The sequence below is a fragment of the Eurosta solidaginis genome, chromosome 1, assembly GCF_040869045.1.
Source record: "Eurosta solidaginis isolate ZX-2024a chromosome 1, ASM4086904v1, whole genome shotgun sequence".
NCBI classification, from domain to species: Eukaryota; Metazoa; Arthropoda; class Insecta; order Diptera; family Tephritidae; genus Eurosta; species Eurosta solidaginis.
In genome coordinates, this window is record NC_090319.1 from 316,279,830 (window position 1) to 316,304,247 (window position 24,418).

The 24,418-nt window shown below is 37.8% G+C and overlaps 1 protein-coding gene across 9 annotated transcripts in view; it reads right to left on the reverse strand.

Moving 5' to 3' along the window:
* Window positions 1-24,418, reverse strand: part of alph (alphabet) — a 192,311-nt gene that overhangs the window by 55,614 nt on the left and 112,279 nt on the right. For 8 of the 9 annotated variants that reach the window (XM_067761672.1, XM_067761671.1, XM_067761675.1 and 5 more), the window contains 2 exons: window positions 9,482-10,308; window positions 8,475-8,589 (listed from right to left, as the gene is read on the reverse strand). In XM_067761672.1, coding sequence (XP_067617773.1) covers window positions 8,475-8,589; window positions 9,482-10,308 — 942 coding nt within the window. Of the gene's footprint in view, window positions 1-8,474; window positions 8,590-9,481; window positions 10,309-23,975; window positions 24,075-24,418 lie in introns of those variants that run through there. The other variant, XM_067761679.1, reaches the window with a different exon arrangement.

Consider the following 24,418-nt stretch of genomic DNA (forward strand, 5'->3'; position numbering starts at 1 on the left):
TCGCTTCTTTGAAAATGAAGAAAAACAACTTATACGACTAAGCAATGACCGAGAGCGCCACATATTGTCTCGAGGTTCTGAACCTGTTATCGAGAGAGGCTGCCGTTTAAATAATCAACGTATCCGCTCAGCAAACTTAAGGTCACAGGAAACAAGTGACCAAAGGGCCAGTAGGCAGATGGCTGATCGTGAAAGTCACGCCCTATCTCGCGAATTAGAAACCTCCCCTGAGAGAGAAATTCGTTTAGGTACGCAGCAATTTAGGACAAATTTAAATCGCTTCTTTGAAAATGAAGAAAAACAACTTATACGACTCAGCAATGACCGAGAGCGCCACATATTGTCTCGAGGTTCTGAACCTGTTGTCGAAAGAGAATGCCGTTTAAATGATCAACGCATCCGCTCAGCAAACTTAAGGTCATAGGAAACAAGTGACCAAAGGGACAATAGGCAGATGGCTGATCGTAAAAGTCACGCGCTGTCTCGCGAATTAGAAACCTCCCCTGAGAGAGAAATTCGTTTAAGTCCGCAGCAAGTTTGGACAAATTTAAATCGCTTCTTTGAAAATGAAGAAAAACAACTTATACGACTCAGCAATAACCGAGAGCGCCACATATTGTCTCGAGGTTCTGACCCTGTTGTCGAAAGGGAGTCCCGGTTAAGTGAGCAGCGCATCCGCTCAGCATGTCCAAGGTTATGCCAAACAAGTAATGAAAGGGTCGATATGTTGAACGGCGATTGTGAGCATAGGACATCCGAAACGTTTTCGCATCGTGAGGAACGTTTGATAAATGATCGACATCGCCATAACATTACTAGAATGCTGGAAAGTAGCAACCAACAACGCAGCAGTATATCTATGACTGCAGAAAATTACGAACGCCTACGTGAAGATCAAGAAACATACAGGGCCAATGAGAGGGTAAGAATACGCGGAATATGGCAGTTGGAGGCAGAGGAAAATCGCCAAGTTCGCCTGCATGTTGACCGCGTGCGACATACGCTAAATAGGGAACAAAATGACTCTGAAGAGCTTCCCCAAATATTGATGTAGGTAGCGGCTTACTCTCCTGGATTACTAAAACAGAAAGTGCTTTTGCATATAACCCTTTAGTAGATTATGCTAAATGCTCATTAATTGGCGAAGTTAATTTGAAATGCAGATTTTGTGAAGTCCTTAAAGAAACGTTTGGAATGTGTTGTTCCAATAGAAAGGTCAGTTACGAAATTTTCCTAAATCCGCCTGAAGTTTTGAAAGCTCTGCTCAACGGTGATCAGTCGCAGTCAAAGCACTTTTTAGAAAACATTCGTGCGTATAACAGTGCATTTTAAATGACATCTTTTGGAGCAAAACAAGTGACGGAAGGACCTTTTAGGCCTACCTTCAAAGTCCAAGGGCAGGTTTATCACCTTATTGGTTCATTGTTACCCGAGAATGAGCTAAAGTTCCTGCAAATATATTTCGTAGCGAATTATGAAGATCAGGCGGCTATTAGAAACGAAAACTTTCCACAACTTAATCGTAGTCTGATATCTATTCTGCAAAATATGCTACATACGTTCGCGATTTTAAAAATTCCCTTGAGTTCGTTCCCGAAGAGCAAAATAATAATTATAAATTTGTAATATGTGCTGATAAAAGGCCCGCAACAGAACATCCAAGAAGGTACACTCCTCCTACTACAAATGAAGTTGCAGTTGTTTTAGATGACCAAGAGTGTGAAAGGCGCGATATTGTTTTGCGCACTCATGACGATCGTCTTCATCGTATATACGAGACACATCGATCATACGATGCGCTTCAATACCCATTAATTTTTTGTCACGGGGAAGATGGATATATTTTTGAATTACATCAAATTAACCCTAATAATAGATTGCCAAACCCACATGAAAAGTTGTCATCACAACAATTTTATGCGATACATGCTACAGATAAGAGCAAACAGTTTTGTATACTTACAAAGATTTCGCGGACTATTTAGTCAGTTGATCTTTGATATTGTAACGAATGTTAGCAGCACTGAGCGATGCTATCGTCTCTAAGCCGATGCTAACCAGTAACGTGAATGCACATCAATAATTCAATCATTATGTATCTACATAAACGAATAAATAATTGCGTCTACACATATGTACGTATACGAGCAGCGGAGCGGCAATGCACAAACACATGCATATATCTTATTTGAGTTGTCACAAGAGAGAGCAATAATTTGTGCACGTAGTTGTGGCTGGCGATTTTGTAGCCGAATTAACTAGTAACTTCTGGAAATCGAAGAGCATAGAAGTATGCAGCGTAAAGCCGGAGTCATTGGTGCCGTATGTCGTATCGCTGTATCCGTATCCCTAACGTAATCAGCTGTTTATCGTTACGACGGTAAACCAAAACCCAGTTGGTTGGCTACGATACGGTTACGACCTTAGCGGCACCAATAATCGATTGCATTGATTCTCATAAGGTTGGTCGAATCAGCTGTTAAAAGGTTACCGATACGGTTACCGATAAAGCACCAATGTCTCCAGCTTAAACTATAAAAGCGGGGCAGGCGAGTAAGAAGTAATTCAGTTTGATTTGAGATTTGGATTAAGCGCTATCTAGCGAGCTATATTATTTTGAATAGTAGAGTTTCATTTGAGCTGTCAATCAGTTTGGTTATCAAGTAAGCTATTCGTTTCAAAGTAGAAGTGTTATTGTGAAGTACTTGAATAAACGTCATTTTCCATTATTACATATTGGAGTTATTTATTCAACAGTTTAGCGATACGAACTTAGCAGAGGGTTGCAAATAAGAGGATTTGCAGCAATTTCGTTACAATATGTATGCTAAAATTGAAACCGAGCGTTTGGTTTACATACGGACTAATCAAAGACGGTTGCGTGCTGAGGAGTATGTGCACTTACGTGATGCTATGCAACAAGATGGAGGTACAGAAAATTTGGGCAGATTAGTAATACTTCCGTCCAGTTTTACGGGAGGTCCACGATACATGCACGAACGTACACAGGATGCTTTTTGCTACGTTAGAAAATATGGAAAGCCTGATCTCTTTATAACGATGACAACAAATCCGAAGTGGGCTGAAATTACACAGCAACTTTTGCCTGGTCAAAATGCATACGATCGGCACGACATAATAGCTACAGTGTTCCACTTAAAACTTAAAGCTCTAATACGCCTAATTACAAAGGAGAATCTGTTTGGGTCAGCTTTGTGCTTTATGTACAGCGCTGAGTGGCAAAAACGAGGTCTACAACATGCACATGTACTTCTCTGGTTGGAAGACAAAATACGCCCTAACGATATTGATAATGTGATAAGTGCCGAATTTCCAGACATCAACACAGATGCCACACTATTTGGCATAGTAAGAACACACATGGTCCATGGTCCTTGCGGGATATTAAATAGCAACTCTCCATGCATGCAGGACGGCCGATGCTCGAAAGATTATCCACGGGCACTTATAGAACACACCATAACGGGAGAGGATGGATATCCCTCTTATCGGCGACGGTCCCCAGAAAAAGGTGGGTTTACTGCCACTTTAAGATTACGTGGTGAAGATATAATTTTGGACAATAGATGGGTCGTACCATATTCACCTGTACCCTCCAAAACGTTTCAGGCCCACATCAACGTGGAAGTGTGCAGTAGTGTATCATCCATTAAATATATATGCAAGTATATAAATAAGGGCAGTGACCAGGCAACGTTTGCGTTAAGGAATAAGAATGACGAAATAACTAGATTTCAATCAGGCCGTTATATAAGCTCTTCAGAGGCCGTTTGGAGAATATTAAGCTTTCCCATTCATGAGCGATATCCCCCTGTAGTGCATTTGAAGGTTCATCTAGAAGGAGGGCAAAGGATATACTTCAATGCGAAAACGTGACAGATCGAGTACAACAGCCGAGGCAAACCACTTTACTGGCATACTTTCGGCTTTGCGAAAGAGACAGGTTTGCGAGGACATTAATGTATGAGGAGGTTCCCTCTTATTACACGTATGATAAGCACAGAGGTGTTTTTAACCGCAGGAAACGGGGCAGATCTGTAGATGGGGAGCCCGGCATTTTTAAGGAACATGTCATTGGACGTGTATATATGGTTCATCCGAACAATGCCGAGTGTTTTTACTTGCGGTTGTTGTTGCATACAGTACTAGGACCTATTTCCTTTTCGGACTTTCGCACTTTTTACTATCCCAATACGGCTTACCCGAACCTTCTATAGACGGTGAACGCGTGAACAGGGAATACGCAAGCGAAATTTCGTATAATCCTACAGAACTTGCGGACACTTTACGCAATGGCATTCAACGTTTAACGGATGAGCAAAGAGGAGTATTCGAACGCGTTTGTTATAGTGTCGGTAATGAAGTAGGTGAGATTTTGTTTTTAGATGCCCCTGGTGGGACAGGAAAACTTTCCTAACTAAAATTGTTTTGGCAAAGGTGCGAGCTCAAGGCAAAATAGCTCTGGCAGTGGCTTCATCTGGTATAGCTGCAACTTTATTACCTGGTGGTAAAACTGCCCATTCCATGTTCAAAATCCCCATACACTTAGATATCAATGAATATCCAATGTGCAACATAGCAAGAAATTGAGAAAAAACCAACGTTATTCGTGACTGTGTGCTGGTAATATGGGATGAATGCACCATGGCGAACCGGACAGCCGTAGAAGCTGTGGACAGCACGCTGAGGGATATACGCCAAAATGACAAAGTTATGGGTGGTGTTACTTTTCTCTTTTGTGGAGATTTTCGGCAGATACTACCGGTCATACCACGCGGTGCAAGAGCTAAAGATTGGAAATGGTACATACCCCGAAGAAGAGGGCAAAATTATACTGCCCGATAATTTGTGCCGACCGTACATTCTTTGCAAGAACTAATTTCTACTGTTTACAATGATCTAGGAGTCTGTCATGATAACTTTTGGCTTTGCGAGAGGTCTATCTTGACGCCACGAAATGACCAGGTTTTGAAAATCAATTCGTATATACTCAACGATATTCAGGGAGAGGAGGTCGAATACTTTTCAATCAACAGAGTTTTGGAGCAAGATTTCAACAAATTTCCCTGTGGAGTTTTTAAATAGCCTTAGTGCACCTGGACTTCCATCCCATAAAATTATTTTGAAAATCGGCGCATCAATTATTCTGTTGCATAACCTAAGCCCACCAAATTGTGCAATGGAACGAGGCTCAAAATTGTTTCTCTAAAACAAAATATAATTGAAGCAGAAATTTTGACAGGCAGTGGCAGAGGAGAGAGAGTCTTTATACCACGTATCCCCCTTACACCAAACAACTTTCCCTTTAGATTTAAACGTGTTCAATTCCCGGTGAGCCTTTGCTATGATATGACAATCAACAAAGCACAAGGCCAGACGATGAGTGTTGTGGGCGTTGATCTGACTGTGAGTTGCTTTTCTCATGGCCAGCTTTACGTGGCGCTCTCACGTGTTAGTGAAACAGACAAATTAATCGTCTATGTTCCTAACACTTCCACATCAAACGTTGTTTATAAGGAAGCATTATAAAACAATTTTTTTTTTTAAATAAGCATTAAAAATGTTAAATTTTGTATTACAAGTTAACTCTCCACACATACACATACATTCACACTGAAGAGCTTGGAATAATTTTGTTTTATGTGTGCTAAGTGTGTAAGCATTCACTTTTATAACAATCATAATGCTATATATGTCTATGTATATGCGCATAAGTTATTCTATAACAGTTTTATATAATTCGCCTTAATGTATACAACAATTAAAAATTAGAAAAGAAAACCCACTCAGCATTTAGGTGATTAAATTTTGAATTTCCCTACATTTCAATACAATTTGATTACTCCTTCTGACTAAATAGTGAGTTATCATACATTTGAACAAAAGAAATAATCAAATATGAATACTTTTGATGATGAAAAACTAAAAAGCATTTTTCGATCACTTTTTGAAATCATTTTTGAAGGCCTTTGATGATTAAATTTTAATATTTCATAAAAAACAACAAAAAGAATAATCAAATATGCTTACTTTTGATGATCAAAAACTGAATATAGTTATTCAGTCACATCTTGGAATCTTATTTGAATCAAATGTGTTTACTTTAGGTGATCAAAAATTTTAATCATTTTTCATTCAGCTTTCTGAATCTTTTCTGACAATCTTTGTTGACTGTATAATGAATTTTATACTTGTTAAAATTTTACTTTTGATTGAAGATCTTATTTTTTCGCATACATACATTTTTTCAATCATGAAGTTCAGAAAAAAATATTAAAATTTTATTCTTCAAGACAAGAAATAATGTATATACTGCTCCTTACATAATATGTCCCCAACCATTTCTCCACCTTCGGCTTCCCATAAAATACAAATCCAACCATTAGACAATACAAAGGTTGTGAACTATTTGAACCTCAGGTAAGTGAAACTCTCTTAACATATGTACCTGGATATGGCTTCAACATCCCGTACCATATCGTATTTTAAGATGTTGATGATCATATCTGATGCTGGATGTTGTAGTCGCAGGTGTATATCGGCCAAGTTTGTTTGCGAGTGACCTGTGGTTCAAATAGCTCCCTTCCGCATGCTTTCTTCCCCTGATGACATAAGATTAGCATGTAGTATCTTATTTTGTATGAGATATGAAGAATAAATGCATGATAATCGCATTCAAAAATGATTCAAAAATCTCAACCAAAATGATTGAAATATGTTCACGAATATGATCAGAAAATGACTGTGAAAAGCATTCAAATATTACGTTAAAACAATTAAAGTCCAATTATACAATGATATCAGACATGAACAAAAAGCGTTTCGAAATATGAAACATAAATGATTATTCAACAATAATCACATTTATGGTACATTTTTCTCCCGACGATACGTTAATTTTCGAACAGAAAATGCTTTTAAATTTGAACGTTTTTAATCATCTTGGGGTATGATATTTGAATATTTTTTTATCAAAATTTTCAAAAAATGCTGGCTGGGAAGCTATCAAAATGAATTCTTTTAAAATTATTCACTCAACAAAAAAGTATTATTTTTTCCAACCTAATTTGTAAAAACTAACAATTTTAAAAATGTGTACGTAGTTTTTTTTTTTGTCAAACTCAACGATTTTGCAAGCGAATACCCATATTTAAAAAAAAAAACTTTCTTTTATTCTCTGGTATATCAACAGGATCTGTAAGAATTTTCTGTTTTATATTTTGAATGTGTATGTATATCCATATATGTATGTAAGTTACGGCTTATAACTTTTAACCGATTGAAGCAATATTTACTGATTTTATTGCATGCTTTAGCGGTAAGCTTAGACAAAATAACTGAAAATAAAATATGGTAATAGAAATGTGGGGGAAGAGTGAAGAAAATACCGAAAAGAGTTTGAGCGCGAGATAAGGAGAATGGGATCGCCAGAAAAATGCACAGAGTAAAGTAAGTGGGATGGACCAAGCAATAAAAGGGGAGGAGGGATAATGTGGGAAAATAAATATTGTTTTATATAAACGGAGCCTGCACATGGTTTCGTGATTTAGGTTAGCAGAAATGTTTTAAAATTTGTTAAGTTAAATACCCAAGATTCGATATTTAAAAAAAAAAATAAGGGCCACTTTAATATAAATACGCATCCCGAACGTCGGGTACCCTGCTAGTAAGTACATATGTTTTATCTTTAGTTGATAAAATGGATAATTTGTTATATGGACAAGATTGACTAGATATTACGCCTTTGCACAACGCATTGATAAGGAACTACATAAAATTAAAACATACTAAGTCCTCATATATAGAGGTAAATGGCTAGATATAATTATTGGTATGAATTTGCTATGAAATATTTTGCTAAAAATTTAACTGATTTTTTGTTTATCTAGGTCGAGTAATATGTGGTTGCATATAATGCTAAAAATTGTGTGTATGTGTGTGTTATTCACGCGCGTACACACACACACACTAGCTTGTATATATTTTGTTTTCCTAAAAACTGCTACGTTTTTCATTATTGCCATTTTTAACACGTGTCGGCCTATTAATTCATAGTCGTACTTTACATACCCAATTTGTATGTATTACATACTTTAAGCTAAGCAACGTATTATATACATACATAAATACCTATCGGTAACTCAGCAGAGCTTATGTGCTACATTTTATTCTACACAACTATATATATTTTAACATTACGATGTCATAGACAACTTTTCGATTAACTGGAAGTTTAGTTCCTTCGATCTTGCCTGATATATAATTAATTGTTATTTAACTTTAATAAAGTAATTGCATGCACGAACTTACTACTTTTAACTATGGACAGTACTAATGTTAAAACAGTAAGCTAGCTGCGTTATATAAAAAGTAATACTACATCTGATGAGTTGCCAACAGTATAGCTACACGTATAAGATTATTTTAAAAACAAAAAATTCGACTTAAACAACCTCTTGTTAATTTCTCGATCTTCTCCAACGGTTTGTCGGCTTCAAAGGCGTCTTCAGTTGGTTTCGGTGCGCCAGGAAAAGCTATTATTATTATGCTCATATTATCTCGGCTACCCTGTAATTATTGAAATAAATAAAAAACAGTTGAAGCATTTAAATATACAAATAATGTTTGAATTTAAAGTTGCACACGCAAGTGACATAGAAGTGAAACTTCTCGCTTGTCACTTTAATATAATATTTTCATAATTTTAATTTGCAATGGTACTCTGTCCATATATAAGTCAGTATTAAATCCTTCATATGACTTATTTAAAGGGAATTTCGAAACAGTTAAGAAGTTAATCAAATATAAACCTTGAAATACTTTAAAGATTTTCGCAAGAAGAGTATCGAAATAATCGGACAATACTGTCCCGAAAATAAGCTCGTAAGAGACGCATGCAGTCACTGCTACAACATCAACAACAGTCGCATGCAGTTCTCAAGAAAACCAAAAAATCTATATAAAACGACATTCACGAAATGTTTAGGAAAAATTTCGTCTGTCAAATTTTCTTTTGCAGTACGCAGCTATAAAAAAATAGACTACTATTTTCTAAAGATTTTTAGGAAAAAGTTCACCCGGCAACTCAGGTTTTGCAAAGAAATAATTAAATGTACATTGCGTCTTAAAGGAAAAGTGACATTTGCGACTGCAAACAAATAAACCAAGTTAAATATTGATTTAAATAAAAAAACTCAATGTTTTATGCATATTGGGCTAAAACCACCATGCGTTGTCAAATGTCAAAAATGCTTGGCTACTCCAGTTCGCATGCATAAGAAATAATCTAAAATATTTAGAACTGCATATAGCCCCTTAAAAAGGAGATGTTTGGAAAACAATTTTAATAATTACAAATAATTATTCTAAATAACCGGCCATTATTACTAGTACGTGTCTCCAAAAACGAGCTCTCAGAAGTTTCACTTCAATTTCCTATTAAATTGATTATCATATGTACCGTGTGCAAGCAGGTATCGACGACTTGATTTGCTATGTTCACTAAATCGGTAGTTACTCTCAGCCTCGAATGAACAAAACTACATAAATCTTCATTTGTCATAACATCCCATATACCATCACAGGCTAGAACTAAAAACTCATCTGTATCCTGACGACTTTGGCAAAATATCTCGGGCTCTGGCGATACCTTCTGCTCACACTGACCCTTCTCCTTAACATCTTTAAAATCATAATCACCCAATGCACGCGATACCGCTAATATACCGTTCACACGTTTGATCATAACACTACCACCTGCATTATGTATACGTGCCTTTTCCTCACGCAGTATGGGTATGTGATCTTGTGTTGCAAATACCGGTACGCCTTGTCGACATAGAACCGCACGCGAATTGCCACAATTCGCAATATAAACTTGTGTTGGCGATATGAATGCACATACTGCTGTCGTACCACCACATTTTTCCGCGTCTTGCGTTAATTCTGGTAATCCTCGCATTACTTCATCGATATGTAGGAAACCAGTACGTATACCCTTCACGTGATCACCATTTTTAAATTCATCCGTACCAATGATGCTATCAAGTAAATGCGAGGCGCAATGTTCGGAGACTTTGTAACCAGCGTGTCCATCGAAAACCGCAAAGAAACTCCAATCCTCCAGTCCACTACCAAGTCCGGCGCGTGCACAGTATGCATCTTCCATTTCGCGACGCCATCCTTGCATTAAGCTAACGCCGAACAGAAGTTTATTACCTTCGCCATGATCGTTATGTTTTGTTGTTTTTGGCGTATCCAGATGACCGGCCATCGCCTTTGTGCATGCTATTATATTATATATATTATTATTATATAATTCAAATAATCAGCATTTAAATAACAGAAATTCAGTCAATGTTCGTTCTTTAAATGCCGAAGCCCCTCAGGTGCCAACACTGAGGGAGCAGGTGCTATTCGATTAAATACTTTTAAACAGACCTATTAAATTATGATTACTAATGGTAATGATTAGTCGTTACATTGATTATTTTCTTTAAATGCCATTTAATGATTACTTGCCATTATTTTCTATTTCTAATGATTACTTTTCAATTGATTAAAAAAATAATCAAAAAAAAATCATGATTTTTTACGATTATTGAAAAAAATCAAAAAAAAATCTAAAATAATAAGAAAAATCTAAAATAAAAAGGCCTTTTTTGATTACTTTTGATTATTTTTGATTTTTTTTTTTGATTTACTTTCTTTTTTTTTTTTTTAATTTTTATACTCAGTTGAGCAGAGCTCACAGAGTATATTAACTTTGATTGGATAACGGTTGGTTGTACAGGTATAAAGGAATCGAGATAGATATAGACTTTCATATAGCAAAATCATCAGTATCGAAAAAAAATTCGATTGAGCCATGTCTGTCCGTCCGTCCGTCCGTCTGTCCGTTAACACGATAACTTGAGTAAATTTTGAGGTATCTTGATGAAATTTGGTATGTACGTTCCTGGGCACTCATCTCAGATCGCTATTTAAAATGAACGATATCGGACAATAACCACGCCCACTTTTTCGATATCGAAAATTTCGAAAAATCTAAAAAGTGCTATAATTCATTACCAAATACGGATTAAGCGATGAAACTTGGTAGGTGAGTTGAACTTATGACGCAGAATAGAAAACTAGTAAAATTTTGGACAATGGGCGTGGCACCGCCCACTTTTAAAAGAAGGTAATTTAGAAGTTTTGCAAGCTGTAATTTTGCAGTCGTTGAAGATATCATGATGAAATTTGGCAGGAACGTTACTCTTATTACTATATGTCTGCTTAATAAAAATTAGCAAAATCGGACCACGCCCACTTTTTAAAAAAAATTTCTTTAATTCAAATTTTAAAAGAAAAGTTAATATCTTTACAGTATATAAGTAAATTATGTCAACATTCAAATCCAGTAATGATATGTTGCAACAAAATACAAAAATAAAAGAAATTTTCAAAATGGGCGTGGCTCCGCCCTTTTTCATTTAATTTGTCTAGGATACTTTTAATGCCATAAGTCGAACAAAAATTTACCAATCCTTGTGAAATTTGGTAGAGGCTTAGATTCTAGGACGATAACTGTTTTCTGTGAAAAAGGGCGAAATCGGTTGAAGCCACGCCCAGCCTTCCGCTCGGCCGTTAACACGATAACTTGAGCAGAAATCGATATATCTTTACTAAACTCAGTTCACGTACTTATCTGAACTCACTTTGTATTGGTGTAAAAAATGGCCGAAATCCGACTATGACCACGCCCACTTTTTCGATATCGAAAATTACGAAAAATGAAAAAAATGCCATAATTATATACCAAATACGAAAATAGGGATGAAACATGGTAATTGTATTGCTCTATTGACGAAAAATATAACATTAGAAAAAAACTTGGTAAAATGGGTGTGACACCTACCATATTAAGTAGAAGAAAATGAAAAAGTTTTGAAGGCGAAATCAAAAGCCCTTGGAATCTTGGAAGGAATACTGTTCGTGGTATTATATATATAAATAAATTAGCGGTACCCGACAGATGATGTTCTGGATCACCCTGGTCCACATTTTGGTCGATATCTCGAAAACGCCATCACATATACAACGAAGGGCCACTCCCTTTTAAAACCCTCATTAATACCTTTAATTTGATACCCATATCGTACAAACACATTCTAGAGTCACCCCTTGTCCACGTTTATGGCGATATCTCGAAAAGGCGTCCACATATAGAACTAAGGCCCACTCCCTTTTAGAATACTCATTACACCTTTCATTTGATACCCATATCGTACAAACAAATTCTAGAGTCACCCCTGGTCCACCTTTATGGCGATATCTTGAAAAGGCGTTCACCTATAGAACTAAGGCCCACGCCCTTTTAAAATACTCATTAACACCTTTCATTTGATACCCATATCGTACAAACAAGTTCTAGAGTCACCTCTGGTCCACCTTTATGGCGATATCTCCAAAAGGCGTCCACCTATAGAACTAAGGCCCACGCCCTTTTAAAATACTCATTAACACCTTTCATTTGATACCCATATTGTGCAAACGCATTCTAGAGTCACCCCTGGTCCACGTTTATGGCGATATCTTGAAAAGGCGTCCACCTATAGAACTAAGGCCCACGCCCTTTTAAAATACTCATTAACACCTTTCATTTGATACCCATATCGTACAAACAAATTCTAGAGTCACCTCTGGTCCACCTTTATGGCGATATCTCCAAAAGACGTCCACCTATAGAACTAAGGCCCACTCCCTTTTAAAACACTTATTAACACCTTTCGTTTGATACCCATATTGTACAAACGCATTCTAGAGTCACCCCTGGTCCACCCTTATGGCGATATCTCGAAAAGGCGTCCACATATAGAACTAAGGCCCACGCCCTCTTAAAATACTCATTAACACCTTTCATTTGATACTCATATCGTACAAACAACTTCTAGAGTCACCCCTGGTCCACTTTTATAACGATATTCCGAAAAGGTGTCTACCTATAGAGCTAAGGCCCACTCCCTTTTAAAATACTCATTAACACCTTTCATTTGATACACATATAGTACAAACAAATTCTAGAGTCACCCCTGGTCCAGCTTTATGGCGATATCTCGAAAAGGCGTCCACATATAGAACTAAGGCCCACGCCCTCTTAAAATACTTATTAACACCTTTCATTTGATACTCATATCGTACAAACAAATTCTAGAATCACCCCTGGTCCATCTTTATAGCGATATCTCGAAAAGGCGTCCATCTATAGAACTTAGGCCCACGCCCTTTTAAAATACACATTAATACCTTTCATTTGATACCCATATCGTACAAAATAAATTCTAGAGTCACCCCTGGTCCACCTTTATGGCGATATCTCGAAAAGGCGTCCACCTATAGAACTTAGGCCCACTCCCTTTTAAAATTATCATTAACACATTTCATTTGATACACATATAGTACAAACAAATTCTAGAGTCACACATATAGAACTAAGGCCCACGCCCTCTTAAAATACTTATTAACACCTTTCATTTGATACTCATATCGTACAAACAAATTCTAGAATCACCCCTGGTCCATCTTTATAGCGATATCTCGAAAAGGCGTCCATCTATAGAACTTAGGCCCACGCCCTTTTAAAATACACATTAATACCTTTCATTTGATACCCATATCGTACAAACAAATTCTAGAATCACCCCTGGTCCATCTTTATAGCGATATCTCGAAAAGGCGTCCATCTATAGAACTTAGGCCCACGCCCTTTTAAAATACACATTAATACCTTTCATTTGATACCCATATCGTACAAACAAATTCTAGAGTCAGGCCTGGTCCACCTTTATGGCGATATCCCTAAATGGCGTCCATCTATAGAACTATGGCCCTCTTCTTCTTAAGATAATCTTTAATACCTTCCATTTGATACACATGTCATACAAACACATTCCAGGGTTACCCTAGGTTCTTTTTACAACATGGTGATTTTCCCTTACTTTGTCTCCACAGCTCTGAACTGAGTATGTAATGTTCGGTTACACCCGAACTTAGCCTTCCTTATTTGTTTTTGATTACTTTTGATTATTTTTCCGCTTTGTTGAAAGAAAAATTCGTGTTTGTCGCATGCACGGAATAATTTCTACTTACAAGTACATTTTAGGATGCGATATTAAAACGTAACCGCTTATCGAGGCAAATATGTAAATGAAAATAAATAAATGTAAGGCACGATAACCTCCGAAGAGATCTAAAACCGAGCTTCTCTTCCAATTTGCGTCGTGCTCCTCTTGATTTTCCCTAAATTGGCCGGACGGGACCTACATGTTTTATGCCGACTCCGAACGGCATCTGCAAGGCAGATGAGTTTTCACTGAGAGCTTTTCATGGCAGAAATACACCCGGAGCGCTCGCCAAACACTGCCGAGGGGCGATCCCGCTTAGAAAAATTGTCTTCTAATTTAAAAACCTTATTTCTAAAATTTTGATGTTGCTTTGCCCGGGGTGCAAACCCAAGGCATACGGTGTGGTAGGCGGAGCACGCTACCATCACATCACGGTGGCCGCCGTGGCAAATATATATTGCTACACTCATTATGGTTCATCCTTAAGTCAAACCAATTTTGTTTTGTATACAAAATTAATATATCCACTATTTTGGATTACGTTATGGCTATGCACTGATTTTTTTGTAATTGAAGTTTATCATATTGTTTTATTTTAGTAATATTGGTTTCATATCATCGCCAGTGTGGGGCAATGTTCAACAAAAGGTGGGCTTAAAAATTTTGTACAAAATGAGCTGTATACCTATCTGCGTGATTCATGTACTAGCATGGACATATGGAAAACACGAAGTGCGTTCAAAGAAACTGTAAAACTCTTCAACACTCTTCTGCTCCTGTTGAGCGACTATTTTCCTTTGCAGGATTTATAAATGCTCCAAGGCGTCAGTCTTTGTCGGACATTTCATTCGAAACCTTAACTTTATTGAAAGCAAATGCAAATTTGTTATAATGACTAAAACAACTTTTAGATAATGAATATACATAAATACCTCTTATTTTACTTTCTTTTAAGTTTTGAAATCCATCCAAATATCGTTATTTTTGGCAATGTTAATTTAATGAAACAAAAACACATATACATAAAATTAATAAAAAATAACACGAAATTACTTAAGCTTACATTTTCTAACTATACCATTGAGCATGTACATTAGATTGGGACGAAACCTCACTTTTCTGTAATTTCCGTTGTTAATACTAAAAATATGGCTCACTATGCAAAACTTAAGATTTTACAGAAAATATACTAGGCGTAATCATAAGGAAATAAAAGGAAGTTTTAATCTAATGTACATGGACATATGTTAATAAATTTATCTGGGATATAACAACCTTTGGTTAGACAACTTATCATGATGATGAATGACAACTTAGAGGATCGCTCCAGTTGGAAGTGAAGCTATCAACCATCAACCTAAGTAGTATTACTCATACATATTGTTCGAGCATATCGTTTTGTCATAAAAACAATACGCACTCCCCAGGTATTCATCGGAAACACTTATAGACACGATAATTTGTAGATGGGTATGTACATACATATGTACCCATATGCCTAGATAAGCGCTCACGATATACCGGTACATCCTCCCATTTACTTGTATATACAAAAAAATCAGTGCATAGCCAAAATAGTGGATATATTAATTTTGTATACAAAACAAAATTGGCTTGACTTAAGGATGAACCATATAGGATCGTTATTATTTTATACTAGCAGACCCGGCAGACGTTGTTCTGCCCTAAATTTGGTCTATCTGCATACATTTTAATAAGCTTTTTCCGTCTAACTCTGCCCTATCCCTCTACACTTTTTCCTAATCTTTTTATTCTCTCCTCCCTCCGTCTTTTTCGCTTCATCTATCTCCATCTTCGTCTCATTCTATCTCTTTCTCAGTCTCCTTCTCTCTTTTCTCTTCTCTCAATTTTTTCTCATTCTTATTCATCTCTTATTGTCAGTCCCAGAGGGTGGTATGTATTTTGTTCAAGTCCCATTCCGAGTCTCAGTCCTAGTCCCACTCCGAGTCTCAGTCCTAGTCCCACTCCGAGTCTCAGTCTCAGTCCCAGTTCTAGACCTAATCCCAGTCCCACTCCATCTCTGGTATACTTCCCGAAAAAAAGCATCGTAAATACTAATATAGGCAAATTTATATACGAAATTTCAGGCAAATGGAATAGGACGTATGTAAATAGGGATGTGGGTCTTATTAATTCTTGTCTTTATTTCGGCTCCGCATGCATATTTATCAGTTTTGCCAGGTTGATGCGACTAAATCGAATATCACAATCAACTTTAGACCTCTCAGCAACAGCTTTCATTTGATATCCATAATACACACACATTCTAGGGGTATCCGGGTCCACGTTTTGGCCTATATCTCGAGACCCTAGTCACTCAGCGGTGTAAAACTTACTCTGTATTACAGCACACATCAACAGCTTCAATTTGGTACCCATAATATAAAAACACATTCTGGGTGTATCCGGGTCCATGTTTTGGCCTATATCTCGAGACCGTGGTCACCCAGCGGTGTAAAACTTACTCTGTACTAAATCATACATCGACAGCTTCAATTTGATACCCATAATGTAAAAACACATTCTAGGTGTATCCGGGTCCACGTTTTGGCCTACATATCGAGGCCCTAGTCACCCAGCGCATAAAACTTACTCTGTACTAAAGCGCTCATCAACAGCTCAATTTGATACCCACAATGTAAAAACATTGTCTAGGCGTTCACGGGCCCACGTTTGGCCTATATCTCCAGACCGTAGTCACCCAGGGGTATGAAAATTATCCTGTACTATATCACTCATCAACAGCTTTCATTTGCTATCCATATTGTATAAACACATTCTAGGGGTACCCGGGTCCACGTATAGGCCTATATCTTGAAACCTTAGTTACCCAGGGGCATGAAAACTATCCTGTACTATAGCACTAATCAACAGCTTTCATATGATATCCATATTGTATAAACACATTCTAGGGGTACACGGGTCCACGTTTTGGGCTATATTTCGAGACCCTAGCCTCCCAGTTGTATGAAAATTATCCTGTACTATAGCACACATCAACAGCTTTCATTTGATATCCATATTGTATAAACACATTCTAGGGGTACCCGGGTCCACGTTTTGGGCTATATATCGAGACCCTAACCTCCCAGTTGTATGAAATGTATCCTGTACTATAGCATTCATTAACAGCTTTCATTTGATATCCATACTGTATAAACACATTCTAGGGGTACCCGGGTCCACGTTTTGGGATATATCTCGAGACCTTAGCCTCCCAGTTGTATGAAAATTATCCTGTACTATAGCACTCATCAACAGCTTTCATTTGTTATCCATATTGTATAAACACATTCTAGGGTACCCGAGTCCACGTTTAGGCCTATATCTTGAGACCTTAGTCACCCAGGAGCATGAAAATTATCCTGTACTATAGCACTAATCAACAGCTTTCATTTGATATCCATATTGTATAAACACATCCTAGGGGTACCCGGGTCCACGTTTAGGCCTATATCTTGAGACCTTAGTCACCCAGGGGCATGAAAATTATCCTGTACTATAAAACTAATCAACAGTTTTCATTTGATATCCATATTGTATAAACACATTCTAGGGGTACACGGTTCCACGTTTTGGGATATATCTCGAGACCCTAGCCTCCCAGTTGTATGAAAACTATCCTGTACTATAGCACTCATCAACAGCTTTCATTTGATATCCATATTGTATAAACACATTCTAGGGGTACACGGGTCCACGTTTTGGGCTATATTTCGAGACCCTAGCCTCCCAGTTGTATGAAAATTATCCTGTACTATAGCACACATCAACAGCTTTCATTTGATATCCATATTGTATAAACACATTCTAGGGGTACCCGGGTCCACGTTTTGGGCTATATATCGAGACCCTAACCTCCCAGTTGTATGAAATGTATCCTGTACTATAGCATTCATTAACAGCTTTCATTTGATATCCATACTGTATAAACACATTCTAGGGGTACCCGGGTCCACGTTTTGGGATATATCTCGAGACCTTAGCCTCCCAGTTGTATGAAAATTATCCTGTACTATAGCACTCATCAACAGCTTTCATTTGTTATCCATATTGTATAAACACATTCTAGGGTACCCGAGTCCACGTTTAGGCCTATATCTTGAGACCTTAGTCACCCAGGAGCATGAAAATTATCCTGTACTATAGCACTAATCAACAGCTTTCATTTGATATCCATATTGTATAAACACATCCTAGGGGTACCCGGGTCCACGTTTAGGCCTATATCTTGAGACCTTAGTCACCCAGGGGCATGAAAATTATCCTGTACTATAAAACTAATCAACAGTTTTCATTTGATATCCATATTGTATAAACACATTCTAGGGGTACACGGTTCCACGTTTTGGGATATATCTCGAGACCCTAGCCTCCCAGTTGTATGAAAACTATCCTGTACTATAGCACTCATCAACAGCTTTCATTTGATATCCATATTGTATAAACGCATTCTAGGGGTACACGGGTCCACGTTTTTGGATATATCTCGAGACCCTAGCCTCCCAGTTGTATGAAAATTATCCTGTACTATAGCACTCATCAACAGCTTTCATATGATATCCATATTGTATAAACACATTCTAGGGGTACCCGGGTCCACGTTTTGGGCTATATTTCGAGACCCTAGCCTCCCAGTTGTATGAAAATTATCCTGTACTATAGCACTCATCAACATCTTTCATTTGATATCCATATTGTATAAACACATTCTAGGGGTACCCGGGTCCACGTCTTGGGCTATATATCGAGACCCTAACCTCCCAGTTGTATGAAATGTATCCTGTACTATAGCATTCATTAACAGCTTTCATTTGATATCCATACTGTATAAACACATTCTAGGGGTACCCGGGTCCACGTTTTGGGATATATCTCGAGACCTTAGCCTCCCAGTTGTATGAAAATTATCCTGTACTATAGCACTCATCAACAGCTTTCATTTGTTATCCACATTGTATAAACACATTCTAGGGTACCCGGGTCCACGTTTAGGCCTATATCTTGAGACCTTAGTCACCCAGGAGCATGAAAATTATCCTGTACTATAGCACTCACCAACAGCTGTCATTTGTTATCCATATTGCATAAACACATTCTAGGGGTACCAGGGTCCACGTTTAGGCCTATATCTTGAGACCTTAGTCACCCAGGGGCATGAAAATTATCCTGTACTATAGCACTAATCAACAGCTTTCATTTGATATCCATATTGTATAAACACATTCTAGGGGTACACGGTTCCACGTTTTGGGATATATCTCGAGACCCTAGCCTCCCAGTTGTATGAAAACTATCCTGTACTATAGCACTCATCAACAGCTTCCATTTGTTATCCACATTGTATAAACACATTCTAGGGGTACCCGGGTCCACGTTTTGGGATATATCTCGAGACCTTAGCCTCCCAGTTGTATGAAAATTATCCTGTACTATAGAACTCATCAACAGCTTTCATTTGTTATCCATGTTGTATAAACACATTCTAGTGGTACCTGGGTCCACGTTTAGGCCTATATCTTGAGACCTTAGTCACCCAGGGGCATGAAAATTATCCTGTAATATAGCATTAATCAACAGCTTTCATTTGATATACATATTGTATAAACACATTCTAGGGGTACTCGGGTCCACGTTTTGGGCTATATCTCGAGACCCTAGCCTCCCAGTTGTATGAAAATTATCCTGTACTATAGCACTCACCAACAGCTTTCATTTGTTATCCATATTGCATAAACACATTCTAGGGGTACCAGGGTCCACGTTTAGGCCTATATCTTGAGACCTTAGTCACCCAGGGGCATGAAAATTATCCTGTACTATAGCACTAATCAACAGCTTTCATTTGATATCCATATTGTATAAACACATTCTAGGGGTACACGGGTCCACGTTTTGGGATATATCTCGAGACCCTAGCCTCCCAGTTGTATGAAAATTATCCTGTACTATAGCACTCATCAACAGCTTTCATTTGTTATCCATATTGTATAAACACATTCTAGGGGTACCAGGGTCCACGTTTAGGCCTATATCTTGAGACCTTAGTCACCCAGGGGCATGAAAATTATCCTGTACTATAGCACTAACCAACAGCTTTCATTTGATATCCATATTGTATAAACGCATTCTAGGGGTACACGGGTCCACGTTTTTGGATATATCTCGAGACCCTAGCCTCCCAGTTGTATGAAAATTATCCTGTACTATAGCACTCATCAACAGCTTTCATATGATATCCATATTGTATAAACACATTCTAGGGGTACCCGGGTCCACGTTTTGGGCTATATTTCGAGACCCTAGCCTCCCAGTTGTATGAAAATTATCCTGTACTATAGCACTCATCAACATCTTTCATTTGATATCCATATTGTATAAACACATTCTAGGGGTACCCGGGTCCACGTCTTGGGCTATATATCGAGACCCTAACCTCCCAGTTGTATGAAATGTATCCTGTACTATAGCATTCATTAACAGCTTTCATTTGATATCCATACTGTATAAACACATGCTAGGGGTACCCGGGTCCACGTTTTGGGATATATCTCGAGACCTTAGCCTCCCAGTTGTATGAAAATTATCCTGTACTATAGCACTCATCAACAGCTTTCATTTGTTATCCATATTGTATAAACACATTCTAGGGGTACCCGGGTCCACGTTTAGGCCTATATCTTGAGACCTTAGTCACCCAGGAGCATGAAAATTATCCTGTACTATAGCACTAATCAACAGCTTTCATTTGTTATCCATATTGCATAAACGCATTCTAGGGGTACCAGGGTCCACGTTTAGGCCTATATCTTGAGACCTTAGTCACCCAGGGGCATGAAAATTATCCTGTACTATAGCACTAATCAACAGCTTTCATTTGATATCCATATTGTATAAACACATTCTAGGGGTACACGGTTCCACGTTTTGGGATATATCTCGAGACCCTAGCCTCCCAGTTGTATGAAAACTATCCTGTACTATAGCACTCATCAACAGCTTCCATTTGTTATCCACATTGTATAAACACATTCTAGGGGTACCCGGGTCCACGTTTTGGGATATATCTCGAGACCTTAGCCTCCCAGTTGTATGAAAATTATCCTGTACTATAGCACTCATCAACAGCTTTCATTTGTTATCCATATTGTATAAACACATTCTAGGGGTACCAGGGTCCACGTTTAGGCCTATATCTTGAGAGCTTGGTCACCCAGGGGCATGAAAATTATCCTGTACTATAGCACTAATCAACAGCTTTCATTTGATATCCATATTGTATAAACACATTCTAGGGGTACACGGTTCCACGTTTTGGGATATATCTCGAGACCCTAGCCTCCCAGTTGTATGAAAACTATCCTGTACTATAGCACTCATCAACAGCTTCCATTTGTTATCCACATTGTATAAACACATTCTAGGTGTACCCGGGTCCACGTTTTGGGATATATCTCGAGACCTTAGCCTCCCAGTTGTATGAAAATTATCCTGTACTATAGCACTCATCAACAGCTTTCATTTGATATCCATATTGTATAAACACATTCTAGGGGTACACGGGTCCACGTTTTGGGATATATCTCGAGACCCTAGCCTCCCAGTTGTATGAAAATTATCCTGTACTATAGCACTCATCAACAGCTTTCATTTGTTATCCATATTGTATAAACACATTCTAGGGGTACCCGGGTCCACGTTTAGGCCTATATCTTGAGACCTTAGTCACCCAGGGGTATGAAAATGATCCTGTACTATAGCACTCATCAACAGCTTTCATTTGTTATCCATATTGTATAAACACATTCTAGGGGTACCCGGGTCCACGTTTAGGCCTATATCTTGAGACCTTAGTCACCCAGGGATATGAAAATTATCCTGTACTATAGCACTCATCAACAGCTTTCATTTGTTATCCATATTGTATAAACACATTCTAGGGGTACCAGGGTCCACGTTTAGGCCTATATCTTGAGAGCTTGGTCACCCAGGGGCATGAAAATTATCCTGTACTATAGCACTAATCAACAGCTTTCATTTGATATCCATATTGTATAAACACATCCTAGGGGTACACGGGTCCACTTTTTGGGATATATCTCGAGACCCTAGCCTCCCAGTTGTATGAAAATTATCCTGTACTATAGCACTCATCAACAGCTTTCATTTGTTATCCATATTGTATAAACACATTCTAGAGGTATCCGGGTCCACGTTTAGGCCTATATCTTGAGACCTTAGTAACCCAGGGGCATGAAAATTATCCTGTACTATAGCACTAATAAACAGCTTTCATTTGATATCCATATTGTATAAACACATTCTAGGGGTACTCGGGTCCACGTTTTGGGCTATATCTCGAGACCCTAGCCTCCCAGTTGTATGAAAATTATCCTGTACTATAGCACTCATCAACAGCTTTCATTTGTTATCCATATTGTATAAACACATTCTAGTGGTACCCGGGTCCACGTTTAGGCCTATATCTTGAGACCTTAGTCACCCAGGGGCATGAAAATTATCCTGTAATATAGCACTAATCAACAGCTTTCATTTGATATCCATATTGTATAAACACATTCTAGGGGTACTCGGGTCCACGTTTTGGGCTATATCTCGAGACCCTAGCCTCCCAGTTGTATGAAAATTATCCTGTACTATAGCACTCATGAACGGCTTTCATTTGTTATCCATATTGCATAAACACATTATAGGGGTACCAGGGTCCACGTTTAGGCCTATATCTTGAGACCTTAGTCACCCAGGGCATGAAAATTATCCTGTACTATAGCACTAATCAACAGCTTTCATTTGATATCCATATTGTATAAACACATTCTAGGGGTACACGGGTCCACGTTTTGGGATATATCTCGAGACTCTAGCCTCCCAGTTGTATGAAAATTATCCTGTACTATAGCACTCATCAACAGCTTCCATTTGTTATCCATATTGTATAAACACATTCTAGGGGTACCCGGGTCCACGTTTTGGGATATATCTCAAGACCTTAGCCTCCCAGTTGTATGAAAATTATCCTGTACTATAGCACTCATCAACAGCTTTCATTTGTTATCCATATTGTATAAACACATTCTAGGGGTACCCGGGTCCAAGTTTAGGCCTATATCTTGAGACCTTAGTCACCCAGGAGCATGAAAATTATCCTGTACTATAGCACTAATCAACAGCTTTCATTTGATATCCATAATGTATAAACACATTCTAGAGGTACACGGGTCCACGTTTTGGGATATATCTCGAGACCCTAGGCTCCCAGTTGTATGAAAATTATCTTGTACTATAGCACTCATCAACAGCTTTCATTTGTTATCCATATTGTATAAACACATTCTAGGGGTACCCGGGTCCACGTTTAGGCCTATATCTTGAGACCTTAGTCACCCGGGGGTATGAAAATTATCCTGTACTATAGCACTCGTCAACAGCTTTCATTTGTTATCCATATTGTATAAACACATTCTAGGGATACCCGGGTCCACGTTTAGGCCTATATCTTGAGACCTTAGTCACCCAGGGGTATGAAAATTATCCTGTACTATAGCACTCATCAACAGCTTTCATTTGATATCCATATTCTATAAACAGATTCTAGGGTACCCGGGTCCACGTTTTGATCTCAAGACCCTAGGCACGTAGCGAAAAAAGGTAGACGTTGGCCGATTCTCAGACCTACCCAATATGCTCACAAAATTTTATGAGAATCGGTTCAGCCGTTTCGGAGAAGTTAAGCCTCTAACACCGTGACACAAGAATTTTATATATTAGATAATGAGTGTAGCAAATTATGCACGTGTATATACTTACCGGAGAATATGTTTAGATCCACGCTCATATACCATTCGCCCTATATGTTGCATGTATATATTTGCCTCGATAAGCGGTTACGATTTAATATTGCATCCTAAAATGTACTTGTATGTAGAAATTATTCCGTGCATGCAACAAACGAGAATTTTTCTTTCAACAAAGCAGAAAAATAATCAAAAAAAATTAAAAGTAATCAAAAATAATCGAAAGAATTAAAAATAATCAAAAGTAATCAAAAACGCCTTTTTTGATTATTTTTGATTTTTTTGTTGATTTTTTTCAATAATCGGAAAAAATCATGATGGTAATCAATTAGTAATTGCTTTTTACGGAAAGCAATTGAAATAATCATTGGCCATTAAAATAGGCATCTAATTAATTGATTACTAATGCTAATTCAAATTTAACAGGTCTGCATTTAAATCAATATATTGTCTAAA